At 40.7% G+C, this 18,843-nt stretch overlaps 1 protein-coding gene across 5 annotated transcripts in view; it reads left to right on the forward strand.

The window, feature by feature from the left end:
- The window catches only part of TBXAS1 (thromboxane A synthase 1), a 262,385-nt gene that overhangs the window by 165,347 nt on the left and 78,195 nt on the right, over positions 1 to 18,843 (forward strand). For all 5 annotated transcript variants that reach the window (XM_039383165.1, XM_039383168.1, XM_039383167.1 and 2 more), the window contains 3 exons: positions 5,056 to 5,144; positions 7,617 to 7,765; positions 9,706 to 9,836. In XM_039383165.1, the coding sequence (XP_039239099.1) occupies positions 5,056 to 5,144; positions 7,617 to 7,765; positions 9,706 to 9,836 (369 nt within the window). The remainder of the gene's footprint in view (positions 1 to 5,055; positions 5,145 to 7,616; positions 7,766 to 9,705; positions 9,837 to 18,843) is intronic.

Below are 18,843 nucleotides of genomic sequence, written 5' to 3' on the forward strand. Positions count from 1 at the left end.
GCAAACTTACCAGTGATGCTGGAGAGACTGCACACCTCCTGAGTGGTTCCTTGAGTGCTGCAGCCCCTGGTGCCACTCCAAACATAGACTTGTCTGTCTGGATGCTCTGAGGGAACTGAGAGCTGTTAGCCTGTGACAGAGCAAGAAATGTTAACAACTCCTCGTGCTCCCCATAGCAATCACTTCACATAAAAGATGCACCAAGAGCCAGAGACTGGTGGTTCCTGATAACTCCATTTCAGAAACACAAGAAGGGACAGTTTCAGGGCCAGCAAGAATGAGAAGCTGGTCATCTACTTTAACCTGGCTGCTGGAGGACAAGAACCAAGGCAGAGCTAATGTATGTTGCTAAGATTTAACCTGCAGTGCTCCACAGAGGCACCTGGCTGCTGTGGCTGTGACCAGAGGCATACTTTGCTCTTGCCGCTCCACGGAAGTAGTGTAATGTCACTGAGAAGTTTGCTGAGCTTGAGGAATTTCCCCTTAGTTTGGCAAAAATCTCCAACAGCCAGTCACCAAATGATAAAAAAGTTGATTCCAGAAATTTTTAATTTTTCAGTTACAGGAAATGAACTGAAACTAGAGGTTATAGAGCTGCTGGGTAGCCCATATAGTGATTGCTGCATGTATGCAGAGTTATTTTCATAACATTTTTCAAGAGCTTCTGGCATCTTCTCTAGCTTTCTCTTTTCTCAAATTCTTTTTAAAAGCCACGCACTGTTTCACTGTTGCTTTTATGGATTCCTATATATTGGGTGTTCTCCCTTTTTAATTTGCTTTTTCCAATAAGCATGTGAAGATTAGTAAAGCAGTTGAGATGAGGGAGGGGGGCTTGGACTCGAGAATTGGATTTTGGGGCTCTCAAACCACGACAGCAGTCCACTCCGAGTGAAGGAAGTTTTGGCTCCAGATAACATTAAATAAAAATACTATAGTGGTGGTGGTGAGCATAGCATAAAACAATAGACTTCTAAACTTGGTCCTGCAGTAAGATTTAGTAGCATCCCATATGACATGCCACTGGAGTTGGTAGCAGATCTGATAATAAGTTCTTTCCAGTAAGACCCCCTCATAGTGCCATTGCTATGGGAGCACTAGGAAGGAGAAATGAGAGACAAGAGGCAGGAGACCCAAGAAATTTCACTTCCAGTTTTGACATTGACTGCCTGTGGGTGATCTGACAGTAGCTACGTAAATTCTCTGCACATGAAACAACTTTTATCTTTTAAATGGGAATATTACCAATCACTGAAAGTTGATCCAAGATGTAATTCATGAGGAATTGATGAATACCTGGAGGCTCTAAGTAAAAGAATAATTTCCCAGTGTTCCTGTCATGCTCTCCTCAGCTATTATGTATTGAAACAAACTGACATGTTAGTGATCTTACTGTACCGATCTTGATTCCCTATTTAGTATTTCTTATTTTATTCCTCTTCTTTTTGCTGTGGTGCCTGTGATGATCCTGCAGTTCTGGACCCCTTGTCAGACTTGATAAATAGCTTTGCTCTCTTTTACAGCCAACACCAGCAGAAAACCTATTGATTTTTATTTATTCTGATGGTGCTGCAGTAGTCTTGTCATCTCCTATCAGTATGCTGGGAATCCTCTCCTCCATTAACAAACCATTAAAACAAAGCGGAACACAAAAATTAGAGGAGAGAGCACAGCATAATGTAGCATTGTCCTAAATAACCTGTGAAGTGGAGTTTGTGTTGAGGCATTTCTTTCAAATGAAGGGAGACACAAAGCAGAACTTGGGATAACGTGACAGAACAGTGCAGGAAAATCCTCTAGTGTCACTCTCAGGCATGTAGATCTTTCATGTCCCACTAGGACGTAAGATCTGACAGTCCAACCATTGAGATTTCCTTGATTTGCTCTTATTCTGTTTGTGCACGTTGGTCAAAGGTATTTTGGAAGGGTCTCTGGAAATTGTTGTTGCTGGGCAAAGCAAGCGTGCTCACCTAAGGCAAATCAAATAACTAACATAAAAACTGATTTGTGAAATGTGCATATCCTTGAGCCACAGATCAGTGTCTGGTTGAGTTGCTCATTTTGGTAAGTTGTGCCCAGGAATAGCAAGGCCCACTGTCAGGTGATGGGAACAAATCCGCTCACAAAACGTCTTCCTGACACTCTAGTCTTTTCCTGGTTTTATTCAGGACTTGAAATCTGGAACAGAAGCAATTCTTGTTTTAGGGATGTATTCTTTTTCCTTCTCCTTCCTTTATATTTCATGACATTTGTGGGACAAAAGGTCCAATGTGACTTCTGCTTCTGTATGCGAACAGTAAAGTCTCCAGTGTGTCTGTCTACAGTGAACATGATCCAGCCTTCTACTTTTTAGTTTGCTGTGCTAATAATAAGGGGAATAATAATACTAATGAATATCGAGGGCCACATCTTACTAGAGGAACGTGACTCCGATGCCTTTGAACAGTGCAAACATCCACATGCGCTGTGTGTACGCAGAAGCAGAAACTAATTGTTGTTATGTGCCAAATAGCATATTGGCAGGATTTAAACAGCAAAGCCCCTGGCATCATGAAAACCCTAACCCCAAATGCTCTTCTTTGGCAAAAAGAAAGAAATTTGGACTCTGGGCTACTCTTGCTATTAGATAACTGGCAGATCAAATATTTACAGGGACCATATTGTTTAGATTTTTCTTCATCCTGTTCCTCTCAGCCAATCTGAACACAGAGCAGCTGGGGTTTGTTTACCTACCAAGAACTGAATCTCAGGCAGGTTATGCAGGTTTTATGTTCTGACTGGCAAATGAGAATATATAAAAAGTCACTTATACCAAGGCAGTGTAGATCAACGTGTCTGTTTCTGTGCTGGTTTTCAACGTTCACCTCCCCCAACACTATTTTTCTTGACAATTGGACAAAGAGTTTGAGGTGTTAAGGGACTTGAGAATGTTTCAGTCTGTGGTCTTTGTAGTTCACAATCTTGGACTAATTTATACCCCCCAGGGGAATAAAAATTCAAACACAACCTACGATTCTTGTGTAGATATCCCCTGTAGCTTTCATACACAAATTGTCTCATCGATATGACTCTGTCTTATCATGCTAACAATAAATCAAATCCATGTGCCCCCCTCCTTATTTTCCTGGTTAAATTTACTAATAAAAATACCTTATGGCTAGAAATTAATTGCAACAGTATTTTGAAAGCTGGTGGAATGAGGAAAGTGCAGAGGTGCTGTGGGATGCCCTGACCAGACGTGCCCCTGATATCTCTGCCAGCTGTTGAAGAGCAATAGCAACTAGCTGGGTGGTTGCAGATCTGGTGATGTGATGAAAAAAAAGAGAAAATAAGGCAATAACAGGAACATCTGAAATGATCACCATCTGTTTAGGAAACATCATACCTGTTAAAATACAGATTTTCATTTTGTTCTCCTTGACTGGTTCAATTCATTGGAGGGGCTGGACTCAGAGATTATAAAATATTTCACCCTGGTTCAGTCTGTTGAAAAGAAATGTGTTAATGTTGTTGAACCATTTGAGAAGCAGCTCACTGCAGGGGATCTTCTTTGGAAAGCCAAAAGGGAAAGAGAACTGCCACATAACATGGTGTGCCCCTCCCAAACACATAACAGCTACTGTTACCAAATACTAATCTGCTGTCAGAATTGTCTTGTGAGACTGTGGCAAAGCCCAAATCCCCCCGGCTTTGAAATGAAATTTCTCCTGTATAGGCACGGGACCTCGAGAGCAGCTAGACACATTCTTGACTCAGACTTCTGCCTTTGGAAAACATATTGGATGCTCCCGCGTTGGCCTTTTGACTGTGTATAGTCTTGCCCATGTGTTAGGATGGCAGTGTGCCTGTGCACAAAGTGTTATGCCAGTTTCACAGAGGTAGAAGTGCCAAGCAAAATGGACTTGGCTGGGCAGGCTGCGCAGCTCTCAGAGAGTGCGGCGAGGCTGCAGTAAGTCTTTTTTGGTAACAAAAATGTCAGAGGAGTAGGACGAGTCTGTTCTCATGTTTGTTGACATCCGTATGCTGAAGGAGGTTGTTCAGGAAGGAGAGGCAGGTTTCTATGTGTATGCTGTGGGTGCCTGGCATAATTATTGAGGCAAGACTGTGGTATTAAGTTGTAGGCTGTAAGGATCTCTTGGCAGTCTCTGTGGGAAAGAGCCATAGGACATAATTCCTTTAGGTTCACAGCTGGATTGCTGCTATACCCTTCCTCTGCCCCTGTAGTTGGTGTAATCAAGGAAGTGTCTGATCCCTTTCATATGTAAAAAATTAAAGAGAAAGAAAGAGAGACTTTAATGAGGTCTTCTTGGTTGCCTGTGTTATGGTTTCACTGAAGCCCTAGAGAGGAGACTGTTGCACTGTGAGCTACAGCCAGGCTGTGGATAAGTCTACCCAACCATCATGTGTCAGTGACTGGAAAGAACAATTAGTTGAATAAATCATGTGAATGTCCATTTAATAGCATCATCCAGAAAATCCTTTCCTCATGTAGCAATAGCAGTTTACCCTCAGCTACCTGTAGTGGTACACAGGGTGGTTTTCTAATGTACATGTTAAATCCCTCAAACTGAGAGACAGCAGGATGGAAGTGCTGGGACTCTGATGCCAGTGCCTTTACAGGACTTTCTGACTTTGGAAAATACTATTCTTTCTGCCCTGGAGCATATGTAACCTGAGTGTAAAGTACTCTAAATACAGATCACGATAAATCTTCAGCTAGAATGATTAGAAAGAGAGGGGGATATTTTTGCTTGATAGCTCTCTGTGTATGTAGCCACAAGTGAGCAAGAAGCATAGGTCAGGTAAGTGACAGAGCCTCTTGTATTTAGGCCCAGAGCTGGAGAAGGTCACCCCTGTAATTTGTGGGTTTATTTTTAGCAGACAGTGCCAACATTTCATATTACCTGCGCATAAGTGCCTAACTACACTTGCAGAGGAACCTGAGAGCTCCATCCCATTTGCCAGATAAAAATAATTGTGAATAATTGTTTGTTTTTGTTGGTTTCTTTTTTCCTTAAGATTTTCATGTTTTTCACAATTCAGTGTGTTCCTTTCTAGATGACACCACTAATAAACCAGGCCTGTGACATCCTGCTGTGTAACTTGAAAGTCTACGCAGATTCTGGCAAAGCTTTTGATATCCAGAGGTATGTTCTACATGCCAGAAATTAGTAGCAGATTAAAAAAAAAAAAAAGTCAGTAGCAGCAGTTATTCTAAATATGCACTTACTGTATAAAAGTTTTTTCTTCCTCCCTTACTTTTAAGAGTGGAGATCATAGTTTAATAGAGGATGTGTCTGATAAATTCCTTTTCTTCCTGGGGGCAGCCATTGCATACTTGAAAAGTAATTTTGGTAAAGCATCTAATGTATTTCTAGTGGTTGTTTAATGAAGTTTTAACAGCTGGAAGCAGAAAGGAGGGCTGTGTCAATCCCCGCCCAGTCTGTTCATTACAGTCTGTCAATAATGTACAAGTATAAGAATTGATCTGATATCAAATATCTCTAGTCCATCACACTCTTGCTTTTTTTTATATGAGGTTTTTTTGAGCACTTAATCATTCTTACCAGATTCTTCACATCCCCCCTCATGGCACACTAGCCTTTTGTGAAACAACGGGATCGGTACTCCAGATGAGAATGCACCATTGGTTTATAAAATGACATTTTAATATTTTCCATATTGTGCTTTCATTTGTTATGCATTTAATATCCTATTATCTTTTCTGTTGCTCTTTCATCAGAGGTTTTCACTGAACTGTTCACAACACTGTCTTCTCTGAGTAGATGCATTTCCTCTAGGACACTGTGCAGCATATGAGTGGTTTGAATGCGTTCTTTCTAATAGGCCCTATTTTTGTGTACACTTCATTTGCTGGGTTGGTCAGTGCCCTCTGAAGTTCTTCATGGTTTTCCTCAAACTGAAGAAGCACAAATAATATCGTTTCATCTGAAGAAATGGATATTTAGCCACAATTCATTCATCTCTTTTCAAGGACATGTATACATGTGCACATGCAAGTGTATGTGTGTGTACGGAGATCTCTTTATTAAACACCTGAAGAGATGCTATAAAACCTCAAGATACACTACACTAGCTGAGTGCTCTGATGAAAATTGACCTTTTGAGTCCTTCCAGACTTTTCCCTTTTTTCCATTTTTGTTTTGTCTTTGCCTGGTCTCATAGCTATTGATCTATTATAGGGTTTCACCTCTCAAGAGGCATTTTGGAAAAGAACTTTTGAAAGCATAAATGAATGATGTTGACCATCTCAGAACATGATCTTCCAGTTGTTTTACCATACTACCATTTCAGCAGGTTTGACAGTTATAAATGTGATTCTCATTCCACTGCAGTTTCACAGAATTGCCTTGGGAACTGGTTTTGGATGTAAATACCATATCTGTAACCTCCGGTGATCTTGTATGTTAGTTGTCTTTAGCCATTTTGTGTTTTGCCAACAAGTCAAAATTTAGTTTTTAAGATCTTTTTCAGTACCTTGGAGAAATAAATGATTGAGTGCCTCTGAAATTATTGTTTTATAGCAATGGATGCTCTTTTTAACATTTCAGCTTCTAAAAATTCTTTTTTTCTTTTTTTCATGTGTGTGTTTGTAAGAGTTGGAGACCCAAAGAAGTTACTTCACCTTGCAGTATTGTTGTAATCTTTCAAATCTGATCTGGTGTCATCAGAATGACAGCGCCCAAAGATCATAGTTTAGAAATACTGTTTCACAATGTACACAGGATATAATGGGCCTGACTCTTGACCTTCTCTTCATACGTGCTCATTCAGGTTAAAACCCCAGAGATTGAAATTAGCCTTTTGTAAGAGATCATAGAAGAACATTCATTGCAGACTTGACCACAGATCAGAAGAATGAAATTTCAAGGATATTTTACATTCTCAGTCCACTTATCTCAAAACTAAATAGCTGCTAAAGCCCAGTAGAAAAATAAAGATGGTGAGGCAACTGGATAGATGGTTAGACATGCAGGGAGAGATTCAGTAAGTTCTGAAGTTTCTAGATCATGGTCCACAGATGATTTGTAATTCTCGAAGCACTGGCTACTCCTCTGCAGAGATACAGATTTCACATGGTGGCAGTTCCTCTTGGTTTTGTCCATGGATTTACATTACAAAGGAGGTATAGAGAAGAGGAAGGAAATCCTTAAGCAGTGTTATTTTATTTAAGCAACTCTTGTCTCTGAGAGTTTAGGCAGGACTGGTAATAGATGTGGGTTTTGCAGTTTAAAATGAGAAAGGAGTGATCTCTTTTATTAGGATGCATACTAAGAAAATGCTTATGAATCTCTGACGACATGTTGCCTTTGATTTCTAGGTAATAAAAAATTAAATTGTTTATTTCTAATAGATTTTTGATGGAATTATTGAGCTAAATGAAAATATGTTCACTTTATATGTGGAGAGAAGGTGACCGTTATTAAGCATCAGCATTTGTCAGAATGGTGGAAACATCTCTTGTTGGCAAAGCTCAAATCTAAAAGGAAAAAGAAACTCAGTGGCAAAAATTAATGCTATGTGATGTTTGTAGAAGCAAGATACTAATGGATATGTGATTTGTAGATAACAATGTATAATTCTTCAATTCAATGCAGGTGTTACAACTGCTTTACGTTGGATGTCGTTGGCAGCGTAGCTTTTGGTACTGAGGTGGATTCCAAGAAGAATCCTGATGACCCCTTTGTTAAGAATTGTAGAACATTCTTTGAAATGTCTTTGTTTAAGCCTCTCCTCATTCTAATCCGTGAGTATAGTCTACATTTGTTTTCTTCCTTATGGTAACTTCCTAAAAGTCATTCTGAACATACTGAAACCATAGCAGGAAGATTTATAGCTGACTTTATTTCAGAGGTGTTCAGAATGCAACCTACAGGCCAAATACACCCTCGAGATTTCCACCATATGCTCTGCAGCTTCTGTCACCATTAATGAAACTTGCTCCAGAAACTGAGAGTCTTGGAACACAATGCTCCAGGTTCATCTGAGAGAAAAGTTTCTGGGTCCTGCAGTTTTTATGGTATTTGTACACTTCTCATTAAAACAGAGTAACAGCACTTAAGTGTAAAGTTTTTTGAACGTGGTAGAGATTGAAATCCCATCTGCTAACAACATTAACAACCCACCACAGTAAAGAGGTGGAGGAGCATAAGCAGATAGTGTATTTTTTGAAAAACAGCAGCAGCTTGGTTAGTGGCTATAAAGGATAAAGATAACAGGCATCATGAAGAGAATGCACTTATTGTCAGATGAATAGATAGCAATGCATGAGTGGGGTATAAAGCCATTTAATTCTAGGACGCAGAAGCTACGGCTTCATGGTGATGATGGTCTTGTTAATTCAAGGGCAGTAAGAATTGTAGATGAGGAAGCCACACCGTAATCAATCCTATTGAAGTTTTATCTTCTTGATGTCTAGACCTGCACACAGTAATGTCAGGTGGCAAAATGGCAAAGTTTTCTGTGCCCATCTGATCCTGCTGGCATTACAGATTGCACCTGGACTCACAACACATGAACTGTTTCCTTCTGGAGTTGTGTATCCAAATTGTCCCGGGGTTAATGTTTAACCTGATTGCGAAGTGTGATTTGTGACCAGTTTCTTAAGGGACAGAAATGTGCCCCTACATGTCTAAGAGTGTGCCCTTCATTAAAGCAGGTCTTTGTAGGGTTTGAGGTTGGATTCCTTGGTTCATCTCTTCTGCTGATTCATTATGTGGTCTGAATTTCCACACTGTGTTGCTCTGTTGGCAGGACAGGGTTTGTCCAATGACTGATTTGTTAGTTTTACGTTGTTCATAAGTTAATGAGGGGTTTATTAGGATGCAAGACTTCACTCAGATTTCTAGTTCCTGACTATGAAGGCCATGGACTGGAGACCATTCTTCCAGAATGTGCGGCCTGTTTAGAGAAGCAAAATAAAATAGAATCATAGAACAGTTTGGATTAGAATGGACCTTTGCAAGTCGTTTAGTCACACCCCCTACAATGAGCAGAAATGTCTTCAGCTAGATAGGTTGCTCAGAGCCCTGTCCATGCTGACCTTGCATGTTTTCAGGGATGGAGCATCCACCACCTACCTCTCTGGGCAACCTGTTCCAGTGTTTTATAACCTTCATTGTGAAAAACATCTTCCTTATATCTAATCTAAATTGGCTTCCTTTTAGTTTAAAACCAGTACCCCTTGTCCTATTGCAAGAGGCCCTGATAAAGAAAGAGTTTGTCCTCATCCTTCTTGTATGCTCCCTAATGCTGGAAAACTGTAAATGAGAATGAACACTACACAATTGCATAGATTGGTGCCATAAGCTGCCAGGATAGTTCAAGATCCCACACCTTCTCTGTGTAATTGGGTAGGCAGAGGAAATAATGCTCCACTTTGTTGTGGTGGCTCTGTGGCATCAAAAAGCTGAACCAAAATCCTGAAGCATTGTGAAAGCAAACTTGGAAGGCATCTGTCTGGCAGGAGAGTCCTGGACAGCATGGCATTTCTAGAAGGAAATCCTTTGCCAGCCTGGGAGGGTGGAAGAAAAAGAGGGAGAGGGAAAGAGGAAAAAACAGGTTTCACAAAGGGAACACATCCCACTTGATGAGTTTTATAATCTTAATGAAAGGAGTGGGGGGGGGAAGACTATTATATACCTTCACAGTCTGATTCAATGTTTTCTGCTTTAAAATATCTTACAGTTTCTTTCCCATGCATAATGATCCCACTGCTACGCATTTTTCCAAACAAGAAACAAACGGAACTGAATGGATTTTTTATCCAAACCATAAAAAATGCAATTGTCTACAGGCACCAGCAAGATGCAGCTGAGGTAAGGCTATTTCTGTGATAAATATATGGGTAAGCAAATGTTTTGAGAAAAACTGTAAGTGACATAAGCCTCAGTTTAAAAAGTAAACTCAGTCTGTTTGAACAGCCAGAGTATTTTTGTGAAGATTTTATTAACTTTTAGCTTTATGTACCATCAGGCAGGGTTGGTGTTTATGCAGAATTGTTAACACACTACAAGATTGCTTCTTTTAGTATTTCTGTTCAAGTAAGGATGCAGAAAATGTTACATCTAGCATGACTTTTCAACCTAGTTTCTAGACCCAGAAGGAAGGATTCATCCTGTAGAATTTCTTCTTGTCTTAAACTCAGGTGTTGTGTCTATGCTACTTTTCCTTAAGGACCAGAGGAAAAGAAGGCCCCACTGAGTGTTTTAACCCAATCATTACCTAGGAGCTGAGGCACATTTTATAAGCCCTGCAATGGTTCCTACAGCTTTGCAACATGGAAAGAACCTGAGTGTCTGCTTAGAGCAGTCGATTGATATAGAGATGGCTAACTAGAAAGGTAGTAAATACCACCTGAAATATGCATATAAATGGATATGCATTAGTAGCAAATAATTTGTTCCTGCTTTGTTTGGTCATAAGGCAGTCTGAGGGGTTTTTTGTTTGTTTTTTGATCACTGTTGTTTATGAAGTATCTGAAGGCACATGCATTTTTGTGAACATCTCTCTATTATTGGTATATGAAGCATTTGGAAATAGGCCTGTGCTTCAGTTCTATGATACAAAAGTTCTTCAGGTCTGCTTGTCTTTTTGGACCATTTTTTACTGCAGACTGCACACAGTATCCCTAAAAATAAGTTAACCAATTAATTATGGATGTGTAGTGAGAAACAAAGAATATCAGTGGGAATTCCATTTTTAAGGTAGCTGAGACAAATTTTAACAATTGAGATGAACCGTACTACAACACAGACATTAAAGAAGCTGTTAATATTGAAATATGAGAGATATCTGTTTCTGAGATGAAGAGCAATGGTGATGGGCTAACAGCACGGGTGAGACTGGGTCCTCCCAACTTTTTACAGTTTTTTGACCCCACCACTTCACCCCAGCTGTCACCTTTCAGGATAAAATGAATTTTAGTTTACCCTTAGTCTACCTCCAGAAGACATTTAAAAATAACATTGATATTCAGAAGTATTGCTGCTCTTTACTGTGTTGCATGTTCTGCTCTTTGACTTCTTCTGCAGTGAAGTCTCACTTCTGTGTTGTGCTTTGTCACCACGTGCTATTGGTCGTTCCTCCAGCCCACCTTCATCGGTCTTTACCCTCACCAGCCTTTAAGTCTTTGTCCTTCTTTACATCCAAAAGATGGTGAGCGCCACTGACTGGCCACAAACAACTCATGGTTCATAAATGTTGTTGCTGACCCAGGCTCTGTGGTGGGGGAGTATTTGGTGTATCTAAGCTGCTTGCAGACGCCTCATTTCTAATGCACAGGTCCAGTGAGAACTTTTAATGGCATACTGATGTGGCTGTATGTATGGAAAGATTTGGATCAAAGATTCATGCCAAAGGGGTCTACATGAAAAGTCTGTTCTGTGTATCAGTTATCAAAGGATAAAAGGGACAAAGAAATAATCCAACATGGATTAAAGGTACTTACTGTATTAACTATTATTAATAAAATGCAGTGTATTTCTGTGGCAGTAGCACGGAGGGCTTCGATCATGAGCAGAATCCTTCACTATACTTGAGATGGTCACTCCCTTATAAAAGGGAAAATGGAAAGAAAAGCAAGATTAGTGACAACAGGTCGAGCACAGAGGGTAGTAGTGAATGGGGTAACATCAAACTGGTGACCTGTCACTAGTGGGGCTCCATCTTAAGGCCTTTGCTCTTAAAAATCTTCATAAATTACTTGGATGCAGGACTGGAAGGGATACTAAACAAGTTTGCAGACTACACAAAACTGGGAGGAGCTGTTGACTCCCTTGAAGGCAGGGAGCCCTGAAGAGAGACCTCAACAAATTAGAGGGCTGGGTAATCACCAACTGTATGAAGCTGAACAAGGAAAAGTGCTGGATTCTCCACTTGGGATGAGGCAACCCTGGATGTTCACACAGACTCGAGAATGAGAGGCTGGAAAGCAGTGCCAGCAAAGGGACCTGGGGGTCCTGGTCAATGGCAAGTTGAATATGAGTCAGCAGTGCCCTGGCAGCCAGGAGGGCCAACTGTGTCCAGGGGGGCATCAGGCAAAGCATCGCCAGCTGGTCAAGGAAGGCGATTGTTCTGCTCTGCTCTGGTGCAGCCTTACCTTGAATATTGTGTGTGGTTTTGAGCACTGCAATATTAAAAAGATAATCAGCTATTAGAGAGAGTCCAAAGGAGGGCACTGAAGATGGTGAAGGGCCTTGAGGGGAAACCATATGAGGAGTGGCTGAGGGCACTTGTTCTTTCAGCCTGGAGGAGACTGGGGGGAGACCTCATTGCAGTTTACAGCTTCCTCATGAGGGGAAGAGGAGGGGCAGGCACTGATCTCTTCTCTGTGGTGACCAGTGACAGGACCTGAGGGAATGGCCTGAAGTTGTGTTAGGGGAAGTTTAGGTTGGATATTAGAAAAAGATTCTTCACCCAGAGGGTGGTTGGGCACAGGAACAGGCTCCCCAGGGCAGTGGTTGCAGCACCGAGCTAAGGGTTGGACTCAGTGATCCTTGTGGGTCCCTTCAACTCAGCATATTCTGTGACAAGAGCAGGAGGCAGAAATCTGTGCATATGCAGCCTGTTTGCAGGTTTTACTGGTTGATGGAGCAGAGGTATAAGGTTATATTGGAAGGAATATAGGGAGATGCTGTAAGAGATAACACATGGCAGTAACTACCCAGTATCAGGGCAGTGTGGAGGAAAGTACAAAGTCCATGTTTGCCTTAGCAGTGTATGCATAAGTCCATGGACCCATCTGCTCCTGGACTTTTGCCTAGTTTGCAAAACTGGCATGTGGGAACTATTTCAAATGCTGGGAGTTAAACACTTAGGACCAGATTTCTAAGGGCACATTAAATCCCCTTTGCAGTTCAGGGTTATTACTGTGGCTTTCAGAAGTGGCTGGAAAGTTTGGAGCTTCCTCTTTTTCCCTTTTCACTGTCTGTCTTGTTACATGCTCTTAGAATTTTGACTGGTTTAGGTTGGTGGTGCATGAGTCTCGTTACAAGTGTGGGCAACTTAATAATTTGCCAGGGGCATAAAAATGGTATGTGAAACAGATCAAAATGCAGGGTTTTTAAAAATTAATCCAGAAATTAAATCTGTAGAGATTAGGTATCCCAGGTAGCCCTGCATGTGAAGGAGAATTATGTCCTGTGTCCTAGGTCTCAAATGATGAAATGTACTCACTGAAGCCACTCGAAATTTTGGCATTGAATTTTAATGAGCCAAGATATAACTGGTGGCTACTGGTTTTTGCTAATATTGAGAGCTGTAAGCCAAGTCTTATTATCTTCCTGAGGTGCATCAGGCCAATGGGTATTCCTTAGGTTGCCACATTCCTAGATGTTACATTGTGTGCATCTTTTACTCCTCATTGATTTTAACATCATTAAAAATACTTTTGGGTTCTTTTCTTGAGGTGGGGGGTGGTGGGAAGGGTGAAAAAAGCCTTTGGAGCAAACAATGAAAAGCTCCATGACAGTGATTCAGCTGAAGCTTGTCTTCCTCTCATCTGCAGCTAATGTGAACAAAGAATAAAGAAAGGCCAAAAAACAACGTGGCAAGCAAAGTCAGCCTGTTATCATCCCCGTTCTATCACTAAATGAAACAATGCTTCTGAATGCCTAAAGATAATCCCATGGGTAGATAGTAATTTTACAGCCAGGTTTAGATCTAATAATACGCTTGCAGCTTACATGAGATCTGTGATGTCACTTTCTCTCATCCTGTCGTTTAGTGGTGCAGATGTCATTTTAATTATATATTATCTTTCTGTGGTCACTCGAATAATTTTAGTCCTGGATATTCAACTCATTTGGCTTATGTACAAAAACATTTAGTGGTTGTACTTTAGAAATTTTAATATGTTACATTTATTCATGGATTCAAATTATTGTAAAAGGCTTTTCCCACTATTTACAGAAGAGCAAATTTACCCTGCTCAGAAGAAAAAGCACAAATTTAATGCACCACTTAACACCTACTTTGAAGACTCCAGCAGGATTTAAGTGTTCAAATACCTTATCCTGATTATCTGCCCAGGTTTAAATTTTTCCCTGAGGCAAAATGTTTCCAGAAACAGGGCAGATAGACTGTTTATTTCAATAAATGATCTTTGATAGATTTTAATTTAATAATCTGATATGCAAATAATTATTCATGTAAGAGTTGTTTTATATCATGTTATAGCTCAGTTCATAACCTACCAGTTTCTTTTAAATTATGATATCTAAATGAAGGAGTCTTTCATAGCGCTCAAAACTGAAACTCCTTTCCAAAACTGTGGGTTGAAACTAAGCCCTCTGTCAGCAGATGGAAGTCCAGAGTTTAATTTGTAATCCATAGTAATAGCAATTGGAATGTAACAATTTAAGAGTATTGCAAAACATTATTTTTGGAAAATCACAAGATATCTGTGGGAAAATCCATTTTTCAAACTATGCATCCTTTAACAAGAAGAATTGAAGAGTTCATAAAGGCTTCAACACATTGTTCTGACATCTCCTGATTTTTCCAGTCATACTGTCTTCTGTGAATGCATAATTCAAGGTCACAGATCCATGCCAGGACAGTAGTGATCCAGTGATGTTTCTGATGATCATCAGCTCCTTCTTGGTGGTCTCAAGCTGATTTGAAATGAGAGGGTGACAAAGCACAGGGAAGTATCACCAGAACTGTTTTCATTGGCATCTTTGTTCACAGTTTAGTTGGTCTGGATGGAGACCTACAGACTACCCGAATGCTTTTAATGTAAATGCAGAACAGACAGAAGGAACCACAGGAGAATAGTGTGAAGGCTGTGCTGCTGTGAGCTATGCTTTCCATTGAGCCATGTGGTGTAAAGCCACAAAAACTGTATAGTGTTGTCAGTTCTGGTGATGATCTGGCGTCCTGTGGATTGGTATGGCTCTGGGATGCTCTGTTACTCTGCTGTGCCAGGCAGAGATCAAAAGAGGTTGTCCTCTCGTCAGCAATTACCAGTGAACAATTGCAGACCCCTCCAGTTTTCCCCACTTGCCATTCTCATTCCTGGCCAATCTTTTTCCTGATCCCTGGTAGCTACAGTCAGTGGCTCTGCTGTTCCCAGGTTGCCTGTGTGCCTGGGCAGGCACAAGTGATTCCTGGTGAGTGGAGATCCTTTGGTTTGTCAGCATCGGCCAGGTCAGGAAACTGAATTTTGAATAACTCTGAAGCTAAGGTATTTAAGTATTTGCAAAGGAGATGGGGCTGCTCTTGCACTATGGACTAGCAATCAAAATGTGCTTTAAGGAAGAGGTATCTTTTAATATCTTTCTGGGAAATGATGGCTTGGTTAGAACTTCAATCTCTGGAACACTGATTCCCAGGGAAAACATGCAATGAGCTCCCCTAAGGTGAAGAGGCACGTGTGTGTGTGTGTGTGTGTGTGTGTGTGTGTACCTGCATTCTGGAGGATAAGGGACAATCTGAAAACCTAATTACTCTGACACTCTGTTCTTTTCTCTTCCTTCCCCAGCAGTTCCCTGGAGTTTTTCCTTTTCATGAACTAATGAACTATTTTATTCAAGAGCTGCTTGAAATGAGTTGAGCAGAGGTAATCCTCCTGAAAAAGTCTGATCCTCTCCTTGTCAAGGGAAAACTATACAATTACAAAGAAAACTTAGTTAAAAATTTGCTAAATACTATGTACAGTCCAGGGGCTATGTGTGTGTTTGAACTGTGTAAATGCAGTACAGATGTTAAAAAGTAAATATTTTCGTACAGAAACAGCAGATGGGAGGATCAGACACCTTCTAAGACTGTGCAGTATTCTTGCCTTTGTAGAAAACCAAGCAAAACTTGTTTATATTTGGAAGAAAGCGGTGTCCATATAAGGATACACACTATATGGCAATATTAAATAATCCATTTTTATTGATTAATAAAGTCATTAAAACAAAGGATCAGTCTGGTCCTTTTGTTTTTCTAAGTCTGTAGGAGGGATGCTGTAATTCTGTTCTGCTGGGTGGTTCTCATGGTTTGATCATCTCATTATCCTCTGCCTTTGTCAGGAGGAAATGCAAAGTGGACTTTCAGAAAGGTAAATGTGTGTCTTAAAGATATAGACGAAATTTGGGCTAAATATGTAGTTTGAATACAATTCTCAAACCTGTATTTCTGCTGCTTTAAGCAGAAGGATACCGTTCCTCTAGAACATGTTAAAAACCTTTTGAACATTAAATCTGGTGTCTGTGCTTGGGCAGCATACAGTGATTCTGAGAAAAAAAAAGTAGCATTATGTTAAAAGGCATTTTAGTTATTCACCTTCTTCTAGGAATCAAGCCATTTCTTTGCTTTTTAAATTGTGTTCCTTCTTTCTTACATTTGAGGAAAAATATTTTCTTTTAAATGTATTTATTTATTTATTTTTCTTAAAGATGTAATTCCTTTTGTGACTTTCTCAGGATTTCTGAAGTGGGTCTTTAAACATAGCAAAACCACAAAACCTTGAATAGAGATGAACTTGAAATCCCTATTACTTTTGGACACCAGTTGTAATTTCTTGATCAGTCTGCTGTTATCTTTCCAAGGATGAATTGCAGGCTTACCAAATGTGATCTTTGGGTTTCAGGCCTGGACTGAAGTGTCTGGCTGAGGTACTTTCATCATGAAATGTAGTTCTGCAGTCTCTCTGCTCAAAAGAGATCAAGGACAGAATAAGTAACGAGAGCAGTAACTTTCTCACCTCCCTGAGGAGCGTTGGTAGAGAGCGCTGGAAGAGTTTTGTGTTACTGCTGCATCTGTCCCAGTTCTACAGCCCAGCACACCTGTGAGCCCAGCGCTTTATGAGCACTATGGTCGCAAGAAGTCAGCAAATACCTGCTTGGTTACCTGCTGCCAGCAGGCACATACCAGATCTGCTTGCCTATTGCTCACCCTTTGCTCTAACACAGCATTTCTGCTGTCTCCTTGGTTATGTCTCAGAGTACTTTATGGATTCTAGACAAGGAATAGGCAGGTGGTATCGTGTATATATTATCTGCCCCACTCTAGCAAACCCTGCCTCAACCGTAACAATATAATCTTGGCATCTGGGACTCTTTCTCTGATGCCTCCATCTCTCCCCACTCCCTTTCGGTCTTTCTCAACCACTCCAGTGTATCTTAATTTCTTCTTCAGGAGGTGACGGGAGTGGTGTCCCTATCTCATATTTCACATGTCCCACCTCAGCTGTAATCTGGGGTTCAAAGTGCTATCATGTACATGAGCCATCTCATTGACTTCTTGGAGCACTGCTCACATTGAATCACAGAATCATTTAGATTGGAAAAGACCTTTAAGATCATTAAGTCCAACCATTAACCCAGCACTGTCAGGTCCACCACAAAACCATGTTCACCAAGTGCCACACCTACATGGTTTTTACATACCTCCAGAGTTGGTGACTGAACCACTTCCCTGGTCAGCTTGTTTCAATGACTGACCACCCTTTTGGTGAAAAATTATTTTCCAATATCTGGTCAAAACCTCCCTTGGTGCAACTTGAAGCCATTTCCTCTTGCCCTGTTACTTGTCACTTTAGAAAACAGGCCAACCCCCACCTGGCTACAACTTCCTTGCAGGTGGTTGCTGAGGGTGATAAGGTTCTCCCTAAGCCTCCTTTTCTCCAGGCTCAACACCCCCAGCTCCCTTAGCCACTCCTCATAAGATTGGTGCTGCAGACCTTTCACCATCTCTGTTGCCCTTCTCTGGACTTGCTCCAGCACCTCAATGTCTTTCTTTTGGTGAGGGGTCCAGAACTGAACACAGGATTCGAGGTGCAGCCTCACCAGTGCTGAGTAAGGGGGGGATGATTATGCTTCAGTTTGCAAGAACGTAGACTTGTACCAAAGGACAGAGATGAAATCAAAACCCAGGTTGTTCATGCTGATTAGTCTGGTTACATTTTTGCATATCCAGAGGTACCAAGAATAATCTTGCAGATAGTACCAGGAAAATGTGAGTATCTATGCAGGAAAAACTAACTTCAATTTTTAAGAGACGTGTGGTGGAACTCCTCCAGAGGGCCTTCAAAGAAATCATAACTTTGGGCCTTTCTGGGCAGAACAGGGGAAGTTCAGATGCTCCCTGTAGCTGCATTAATCCACAGGAAGTCACTAAGTCAACAGGATGCCTTCGGAGTTAAAGGGGGAAGGACTTAAATGCTTCTGTCAATAAGTTTTTCATGCATTTTCCTCCTGTTTTCACCAGCCGGTGTGGGAAGTGAAGATGGACATTTGGCTTTGCTAACCTACAGCATATGAGAAACATCTTTTAATTGAGAAGGGTGGCTTCTTCAGTGTTGAAAAAAGGCTTTTTCATCTAGACTGAAAAAAAATAAACCCACATGCTCAGTTGTTGGTAATGTCAAGGGTTTTAGTGACTTCTAAAAATTGTATTTATTTTAAGTGACTGATTTTACCATATACTGTTTAACAAAAATCCAGGCCAAAAGATAGCTTAAGGACTCTTTCAAATAATGTTTGCAGTAAAATTTCTCTGAAAAACTGGAAGATGAAAGAATTGAAAGGCAAACTTGCCTTTTTCAAAAAACCCGACCCCATCATTGAAGGGAGAGATCTAAAGTACTCTTTTCTTTTTTTTTTTTTTCCTTTTTTTTTCCCCCCCTCCTTCTAAGTGCTGGTTGTTGTGGCTATACCCTGTTTTTCTTCTTGATACTGAAGGGGAGGGAGTGGTCACAGCTCTGTTTTATGTGTCCATAAAAATAAGAAGAGCAAGAGCTCATTGTTCTTTGAAGGTGGGATCCAGAAAACACTGGTTTGTGTCGCTGAATTTTGTGGTGGCTTGACCAGCACAGGCAAAAAAACAGAGGATAAG

This window comes from Pipra filicauda, unplaced genomic scaffold, assembly GCF_003945595.2.
Source record: "Pipra filicauda isolate LSUMZ 115617 unplaced genomic scaffold, ASM394559v2 scaffold2_size9829703_pilon, whole genome shotgun sequence".
NCBI lineage: Eukaryota > Metazoa > Chordata > Aves > Passeriformes > Pipridae > Pipra > Pipra filicauda.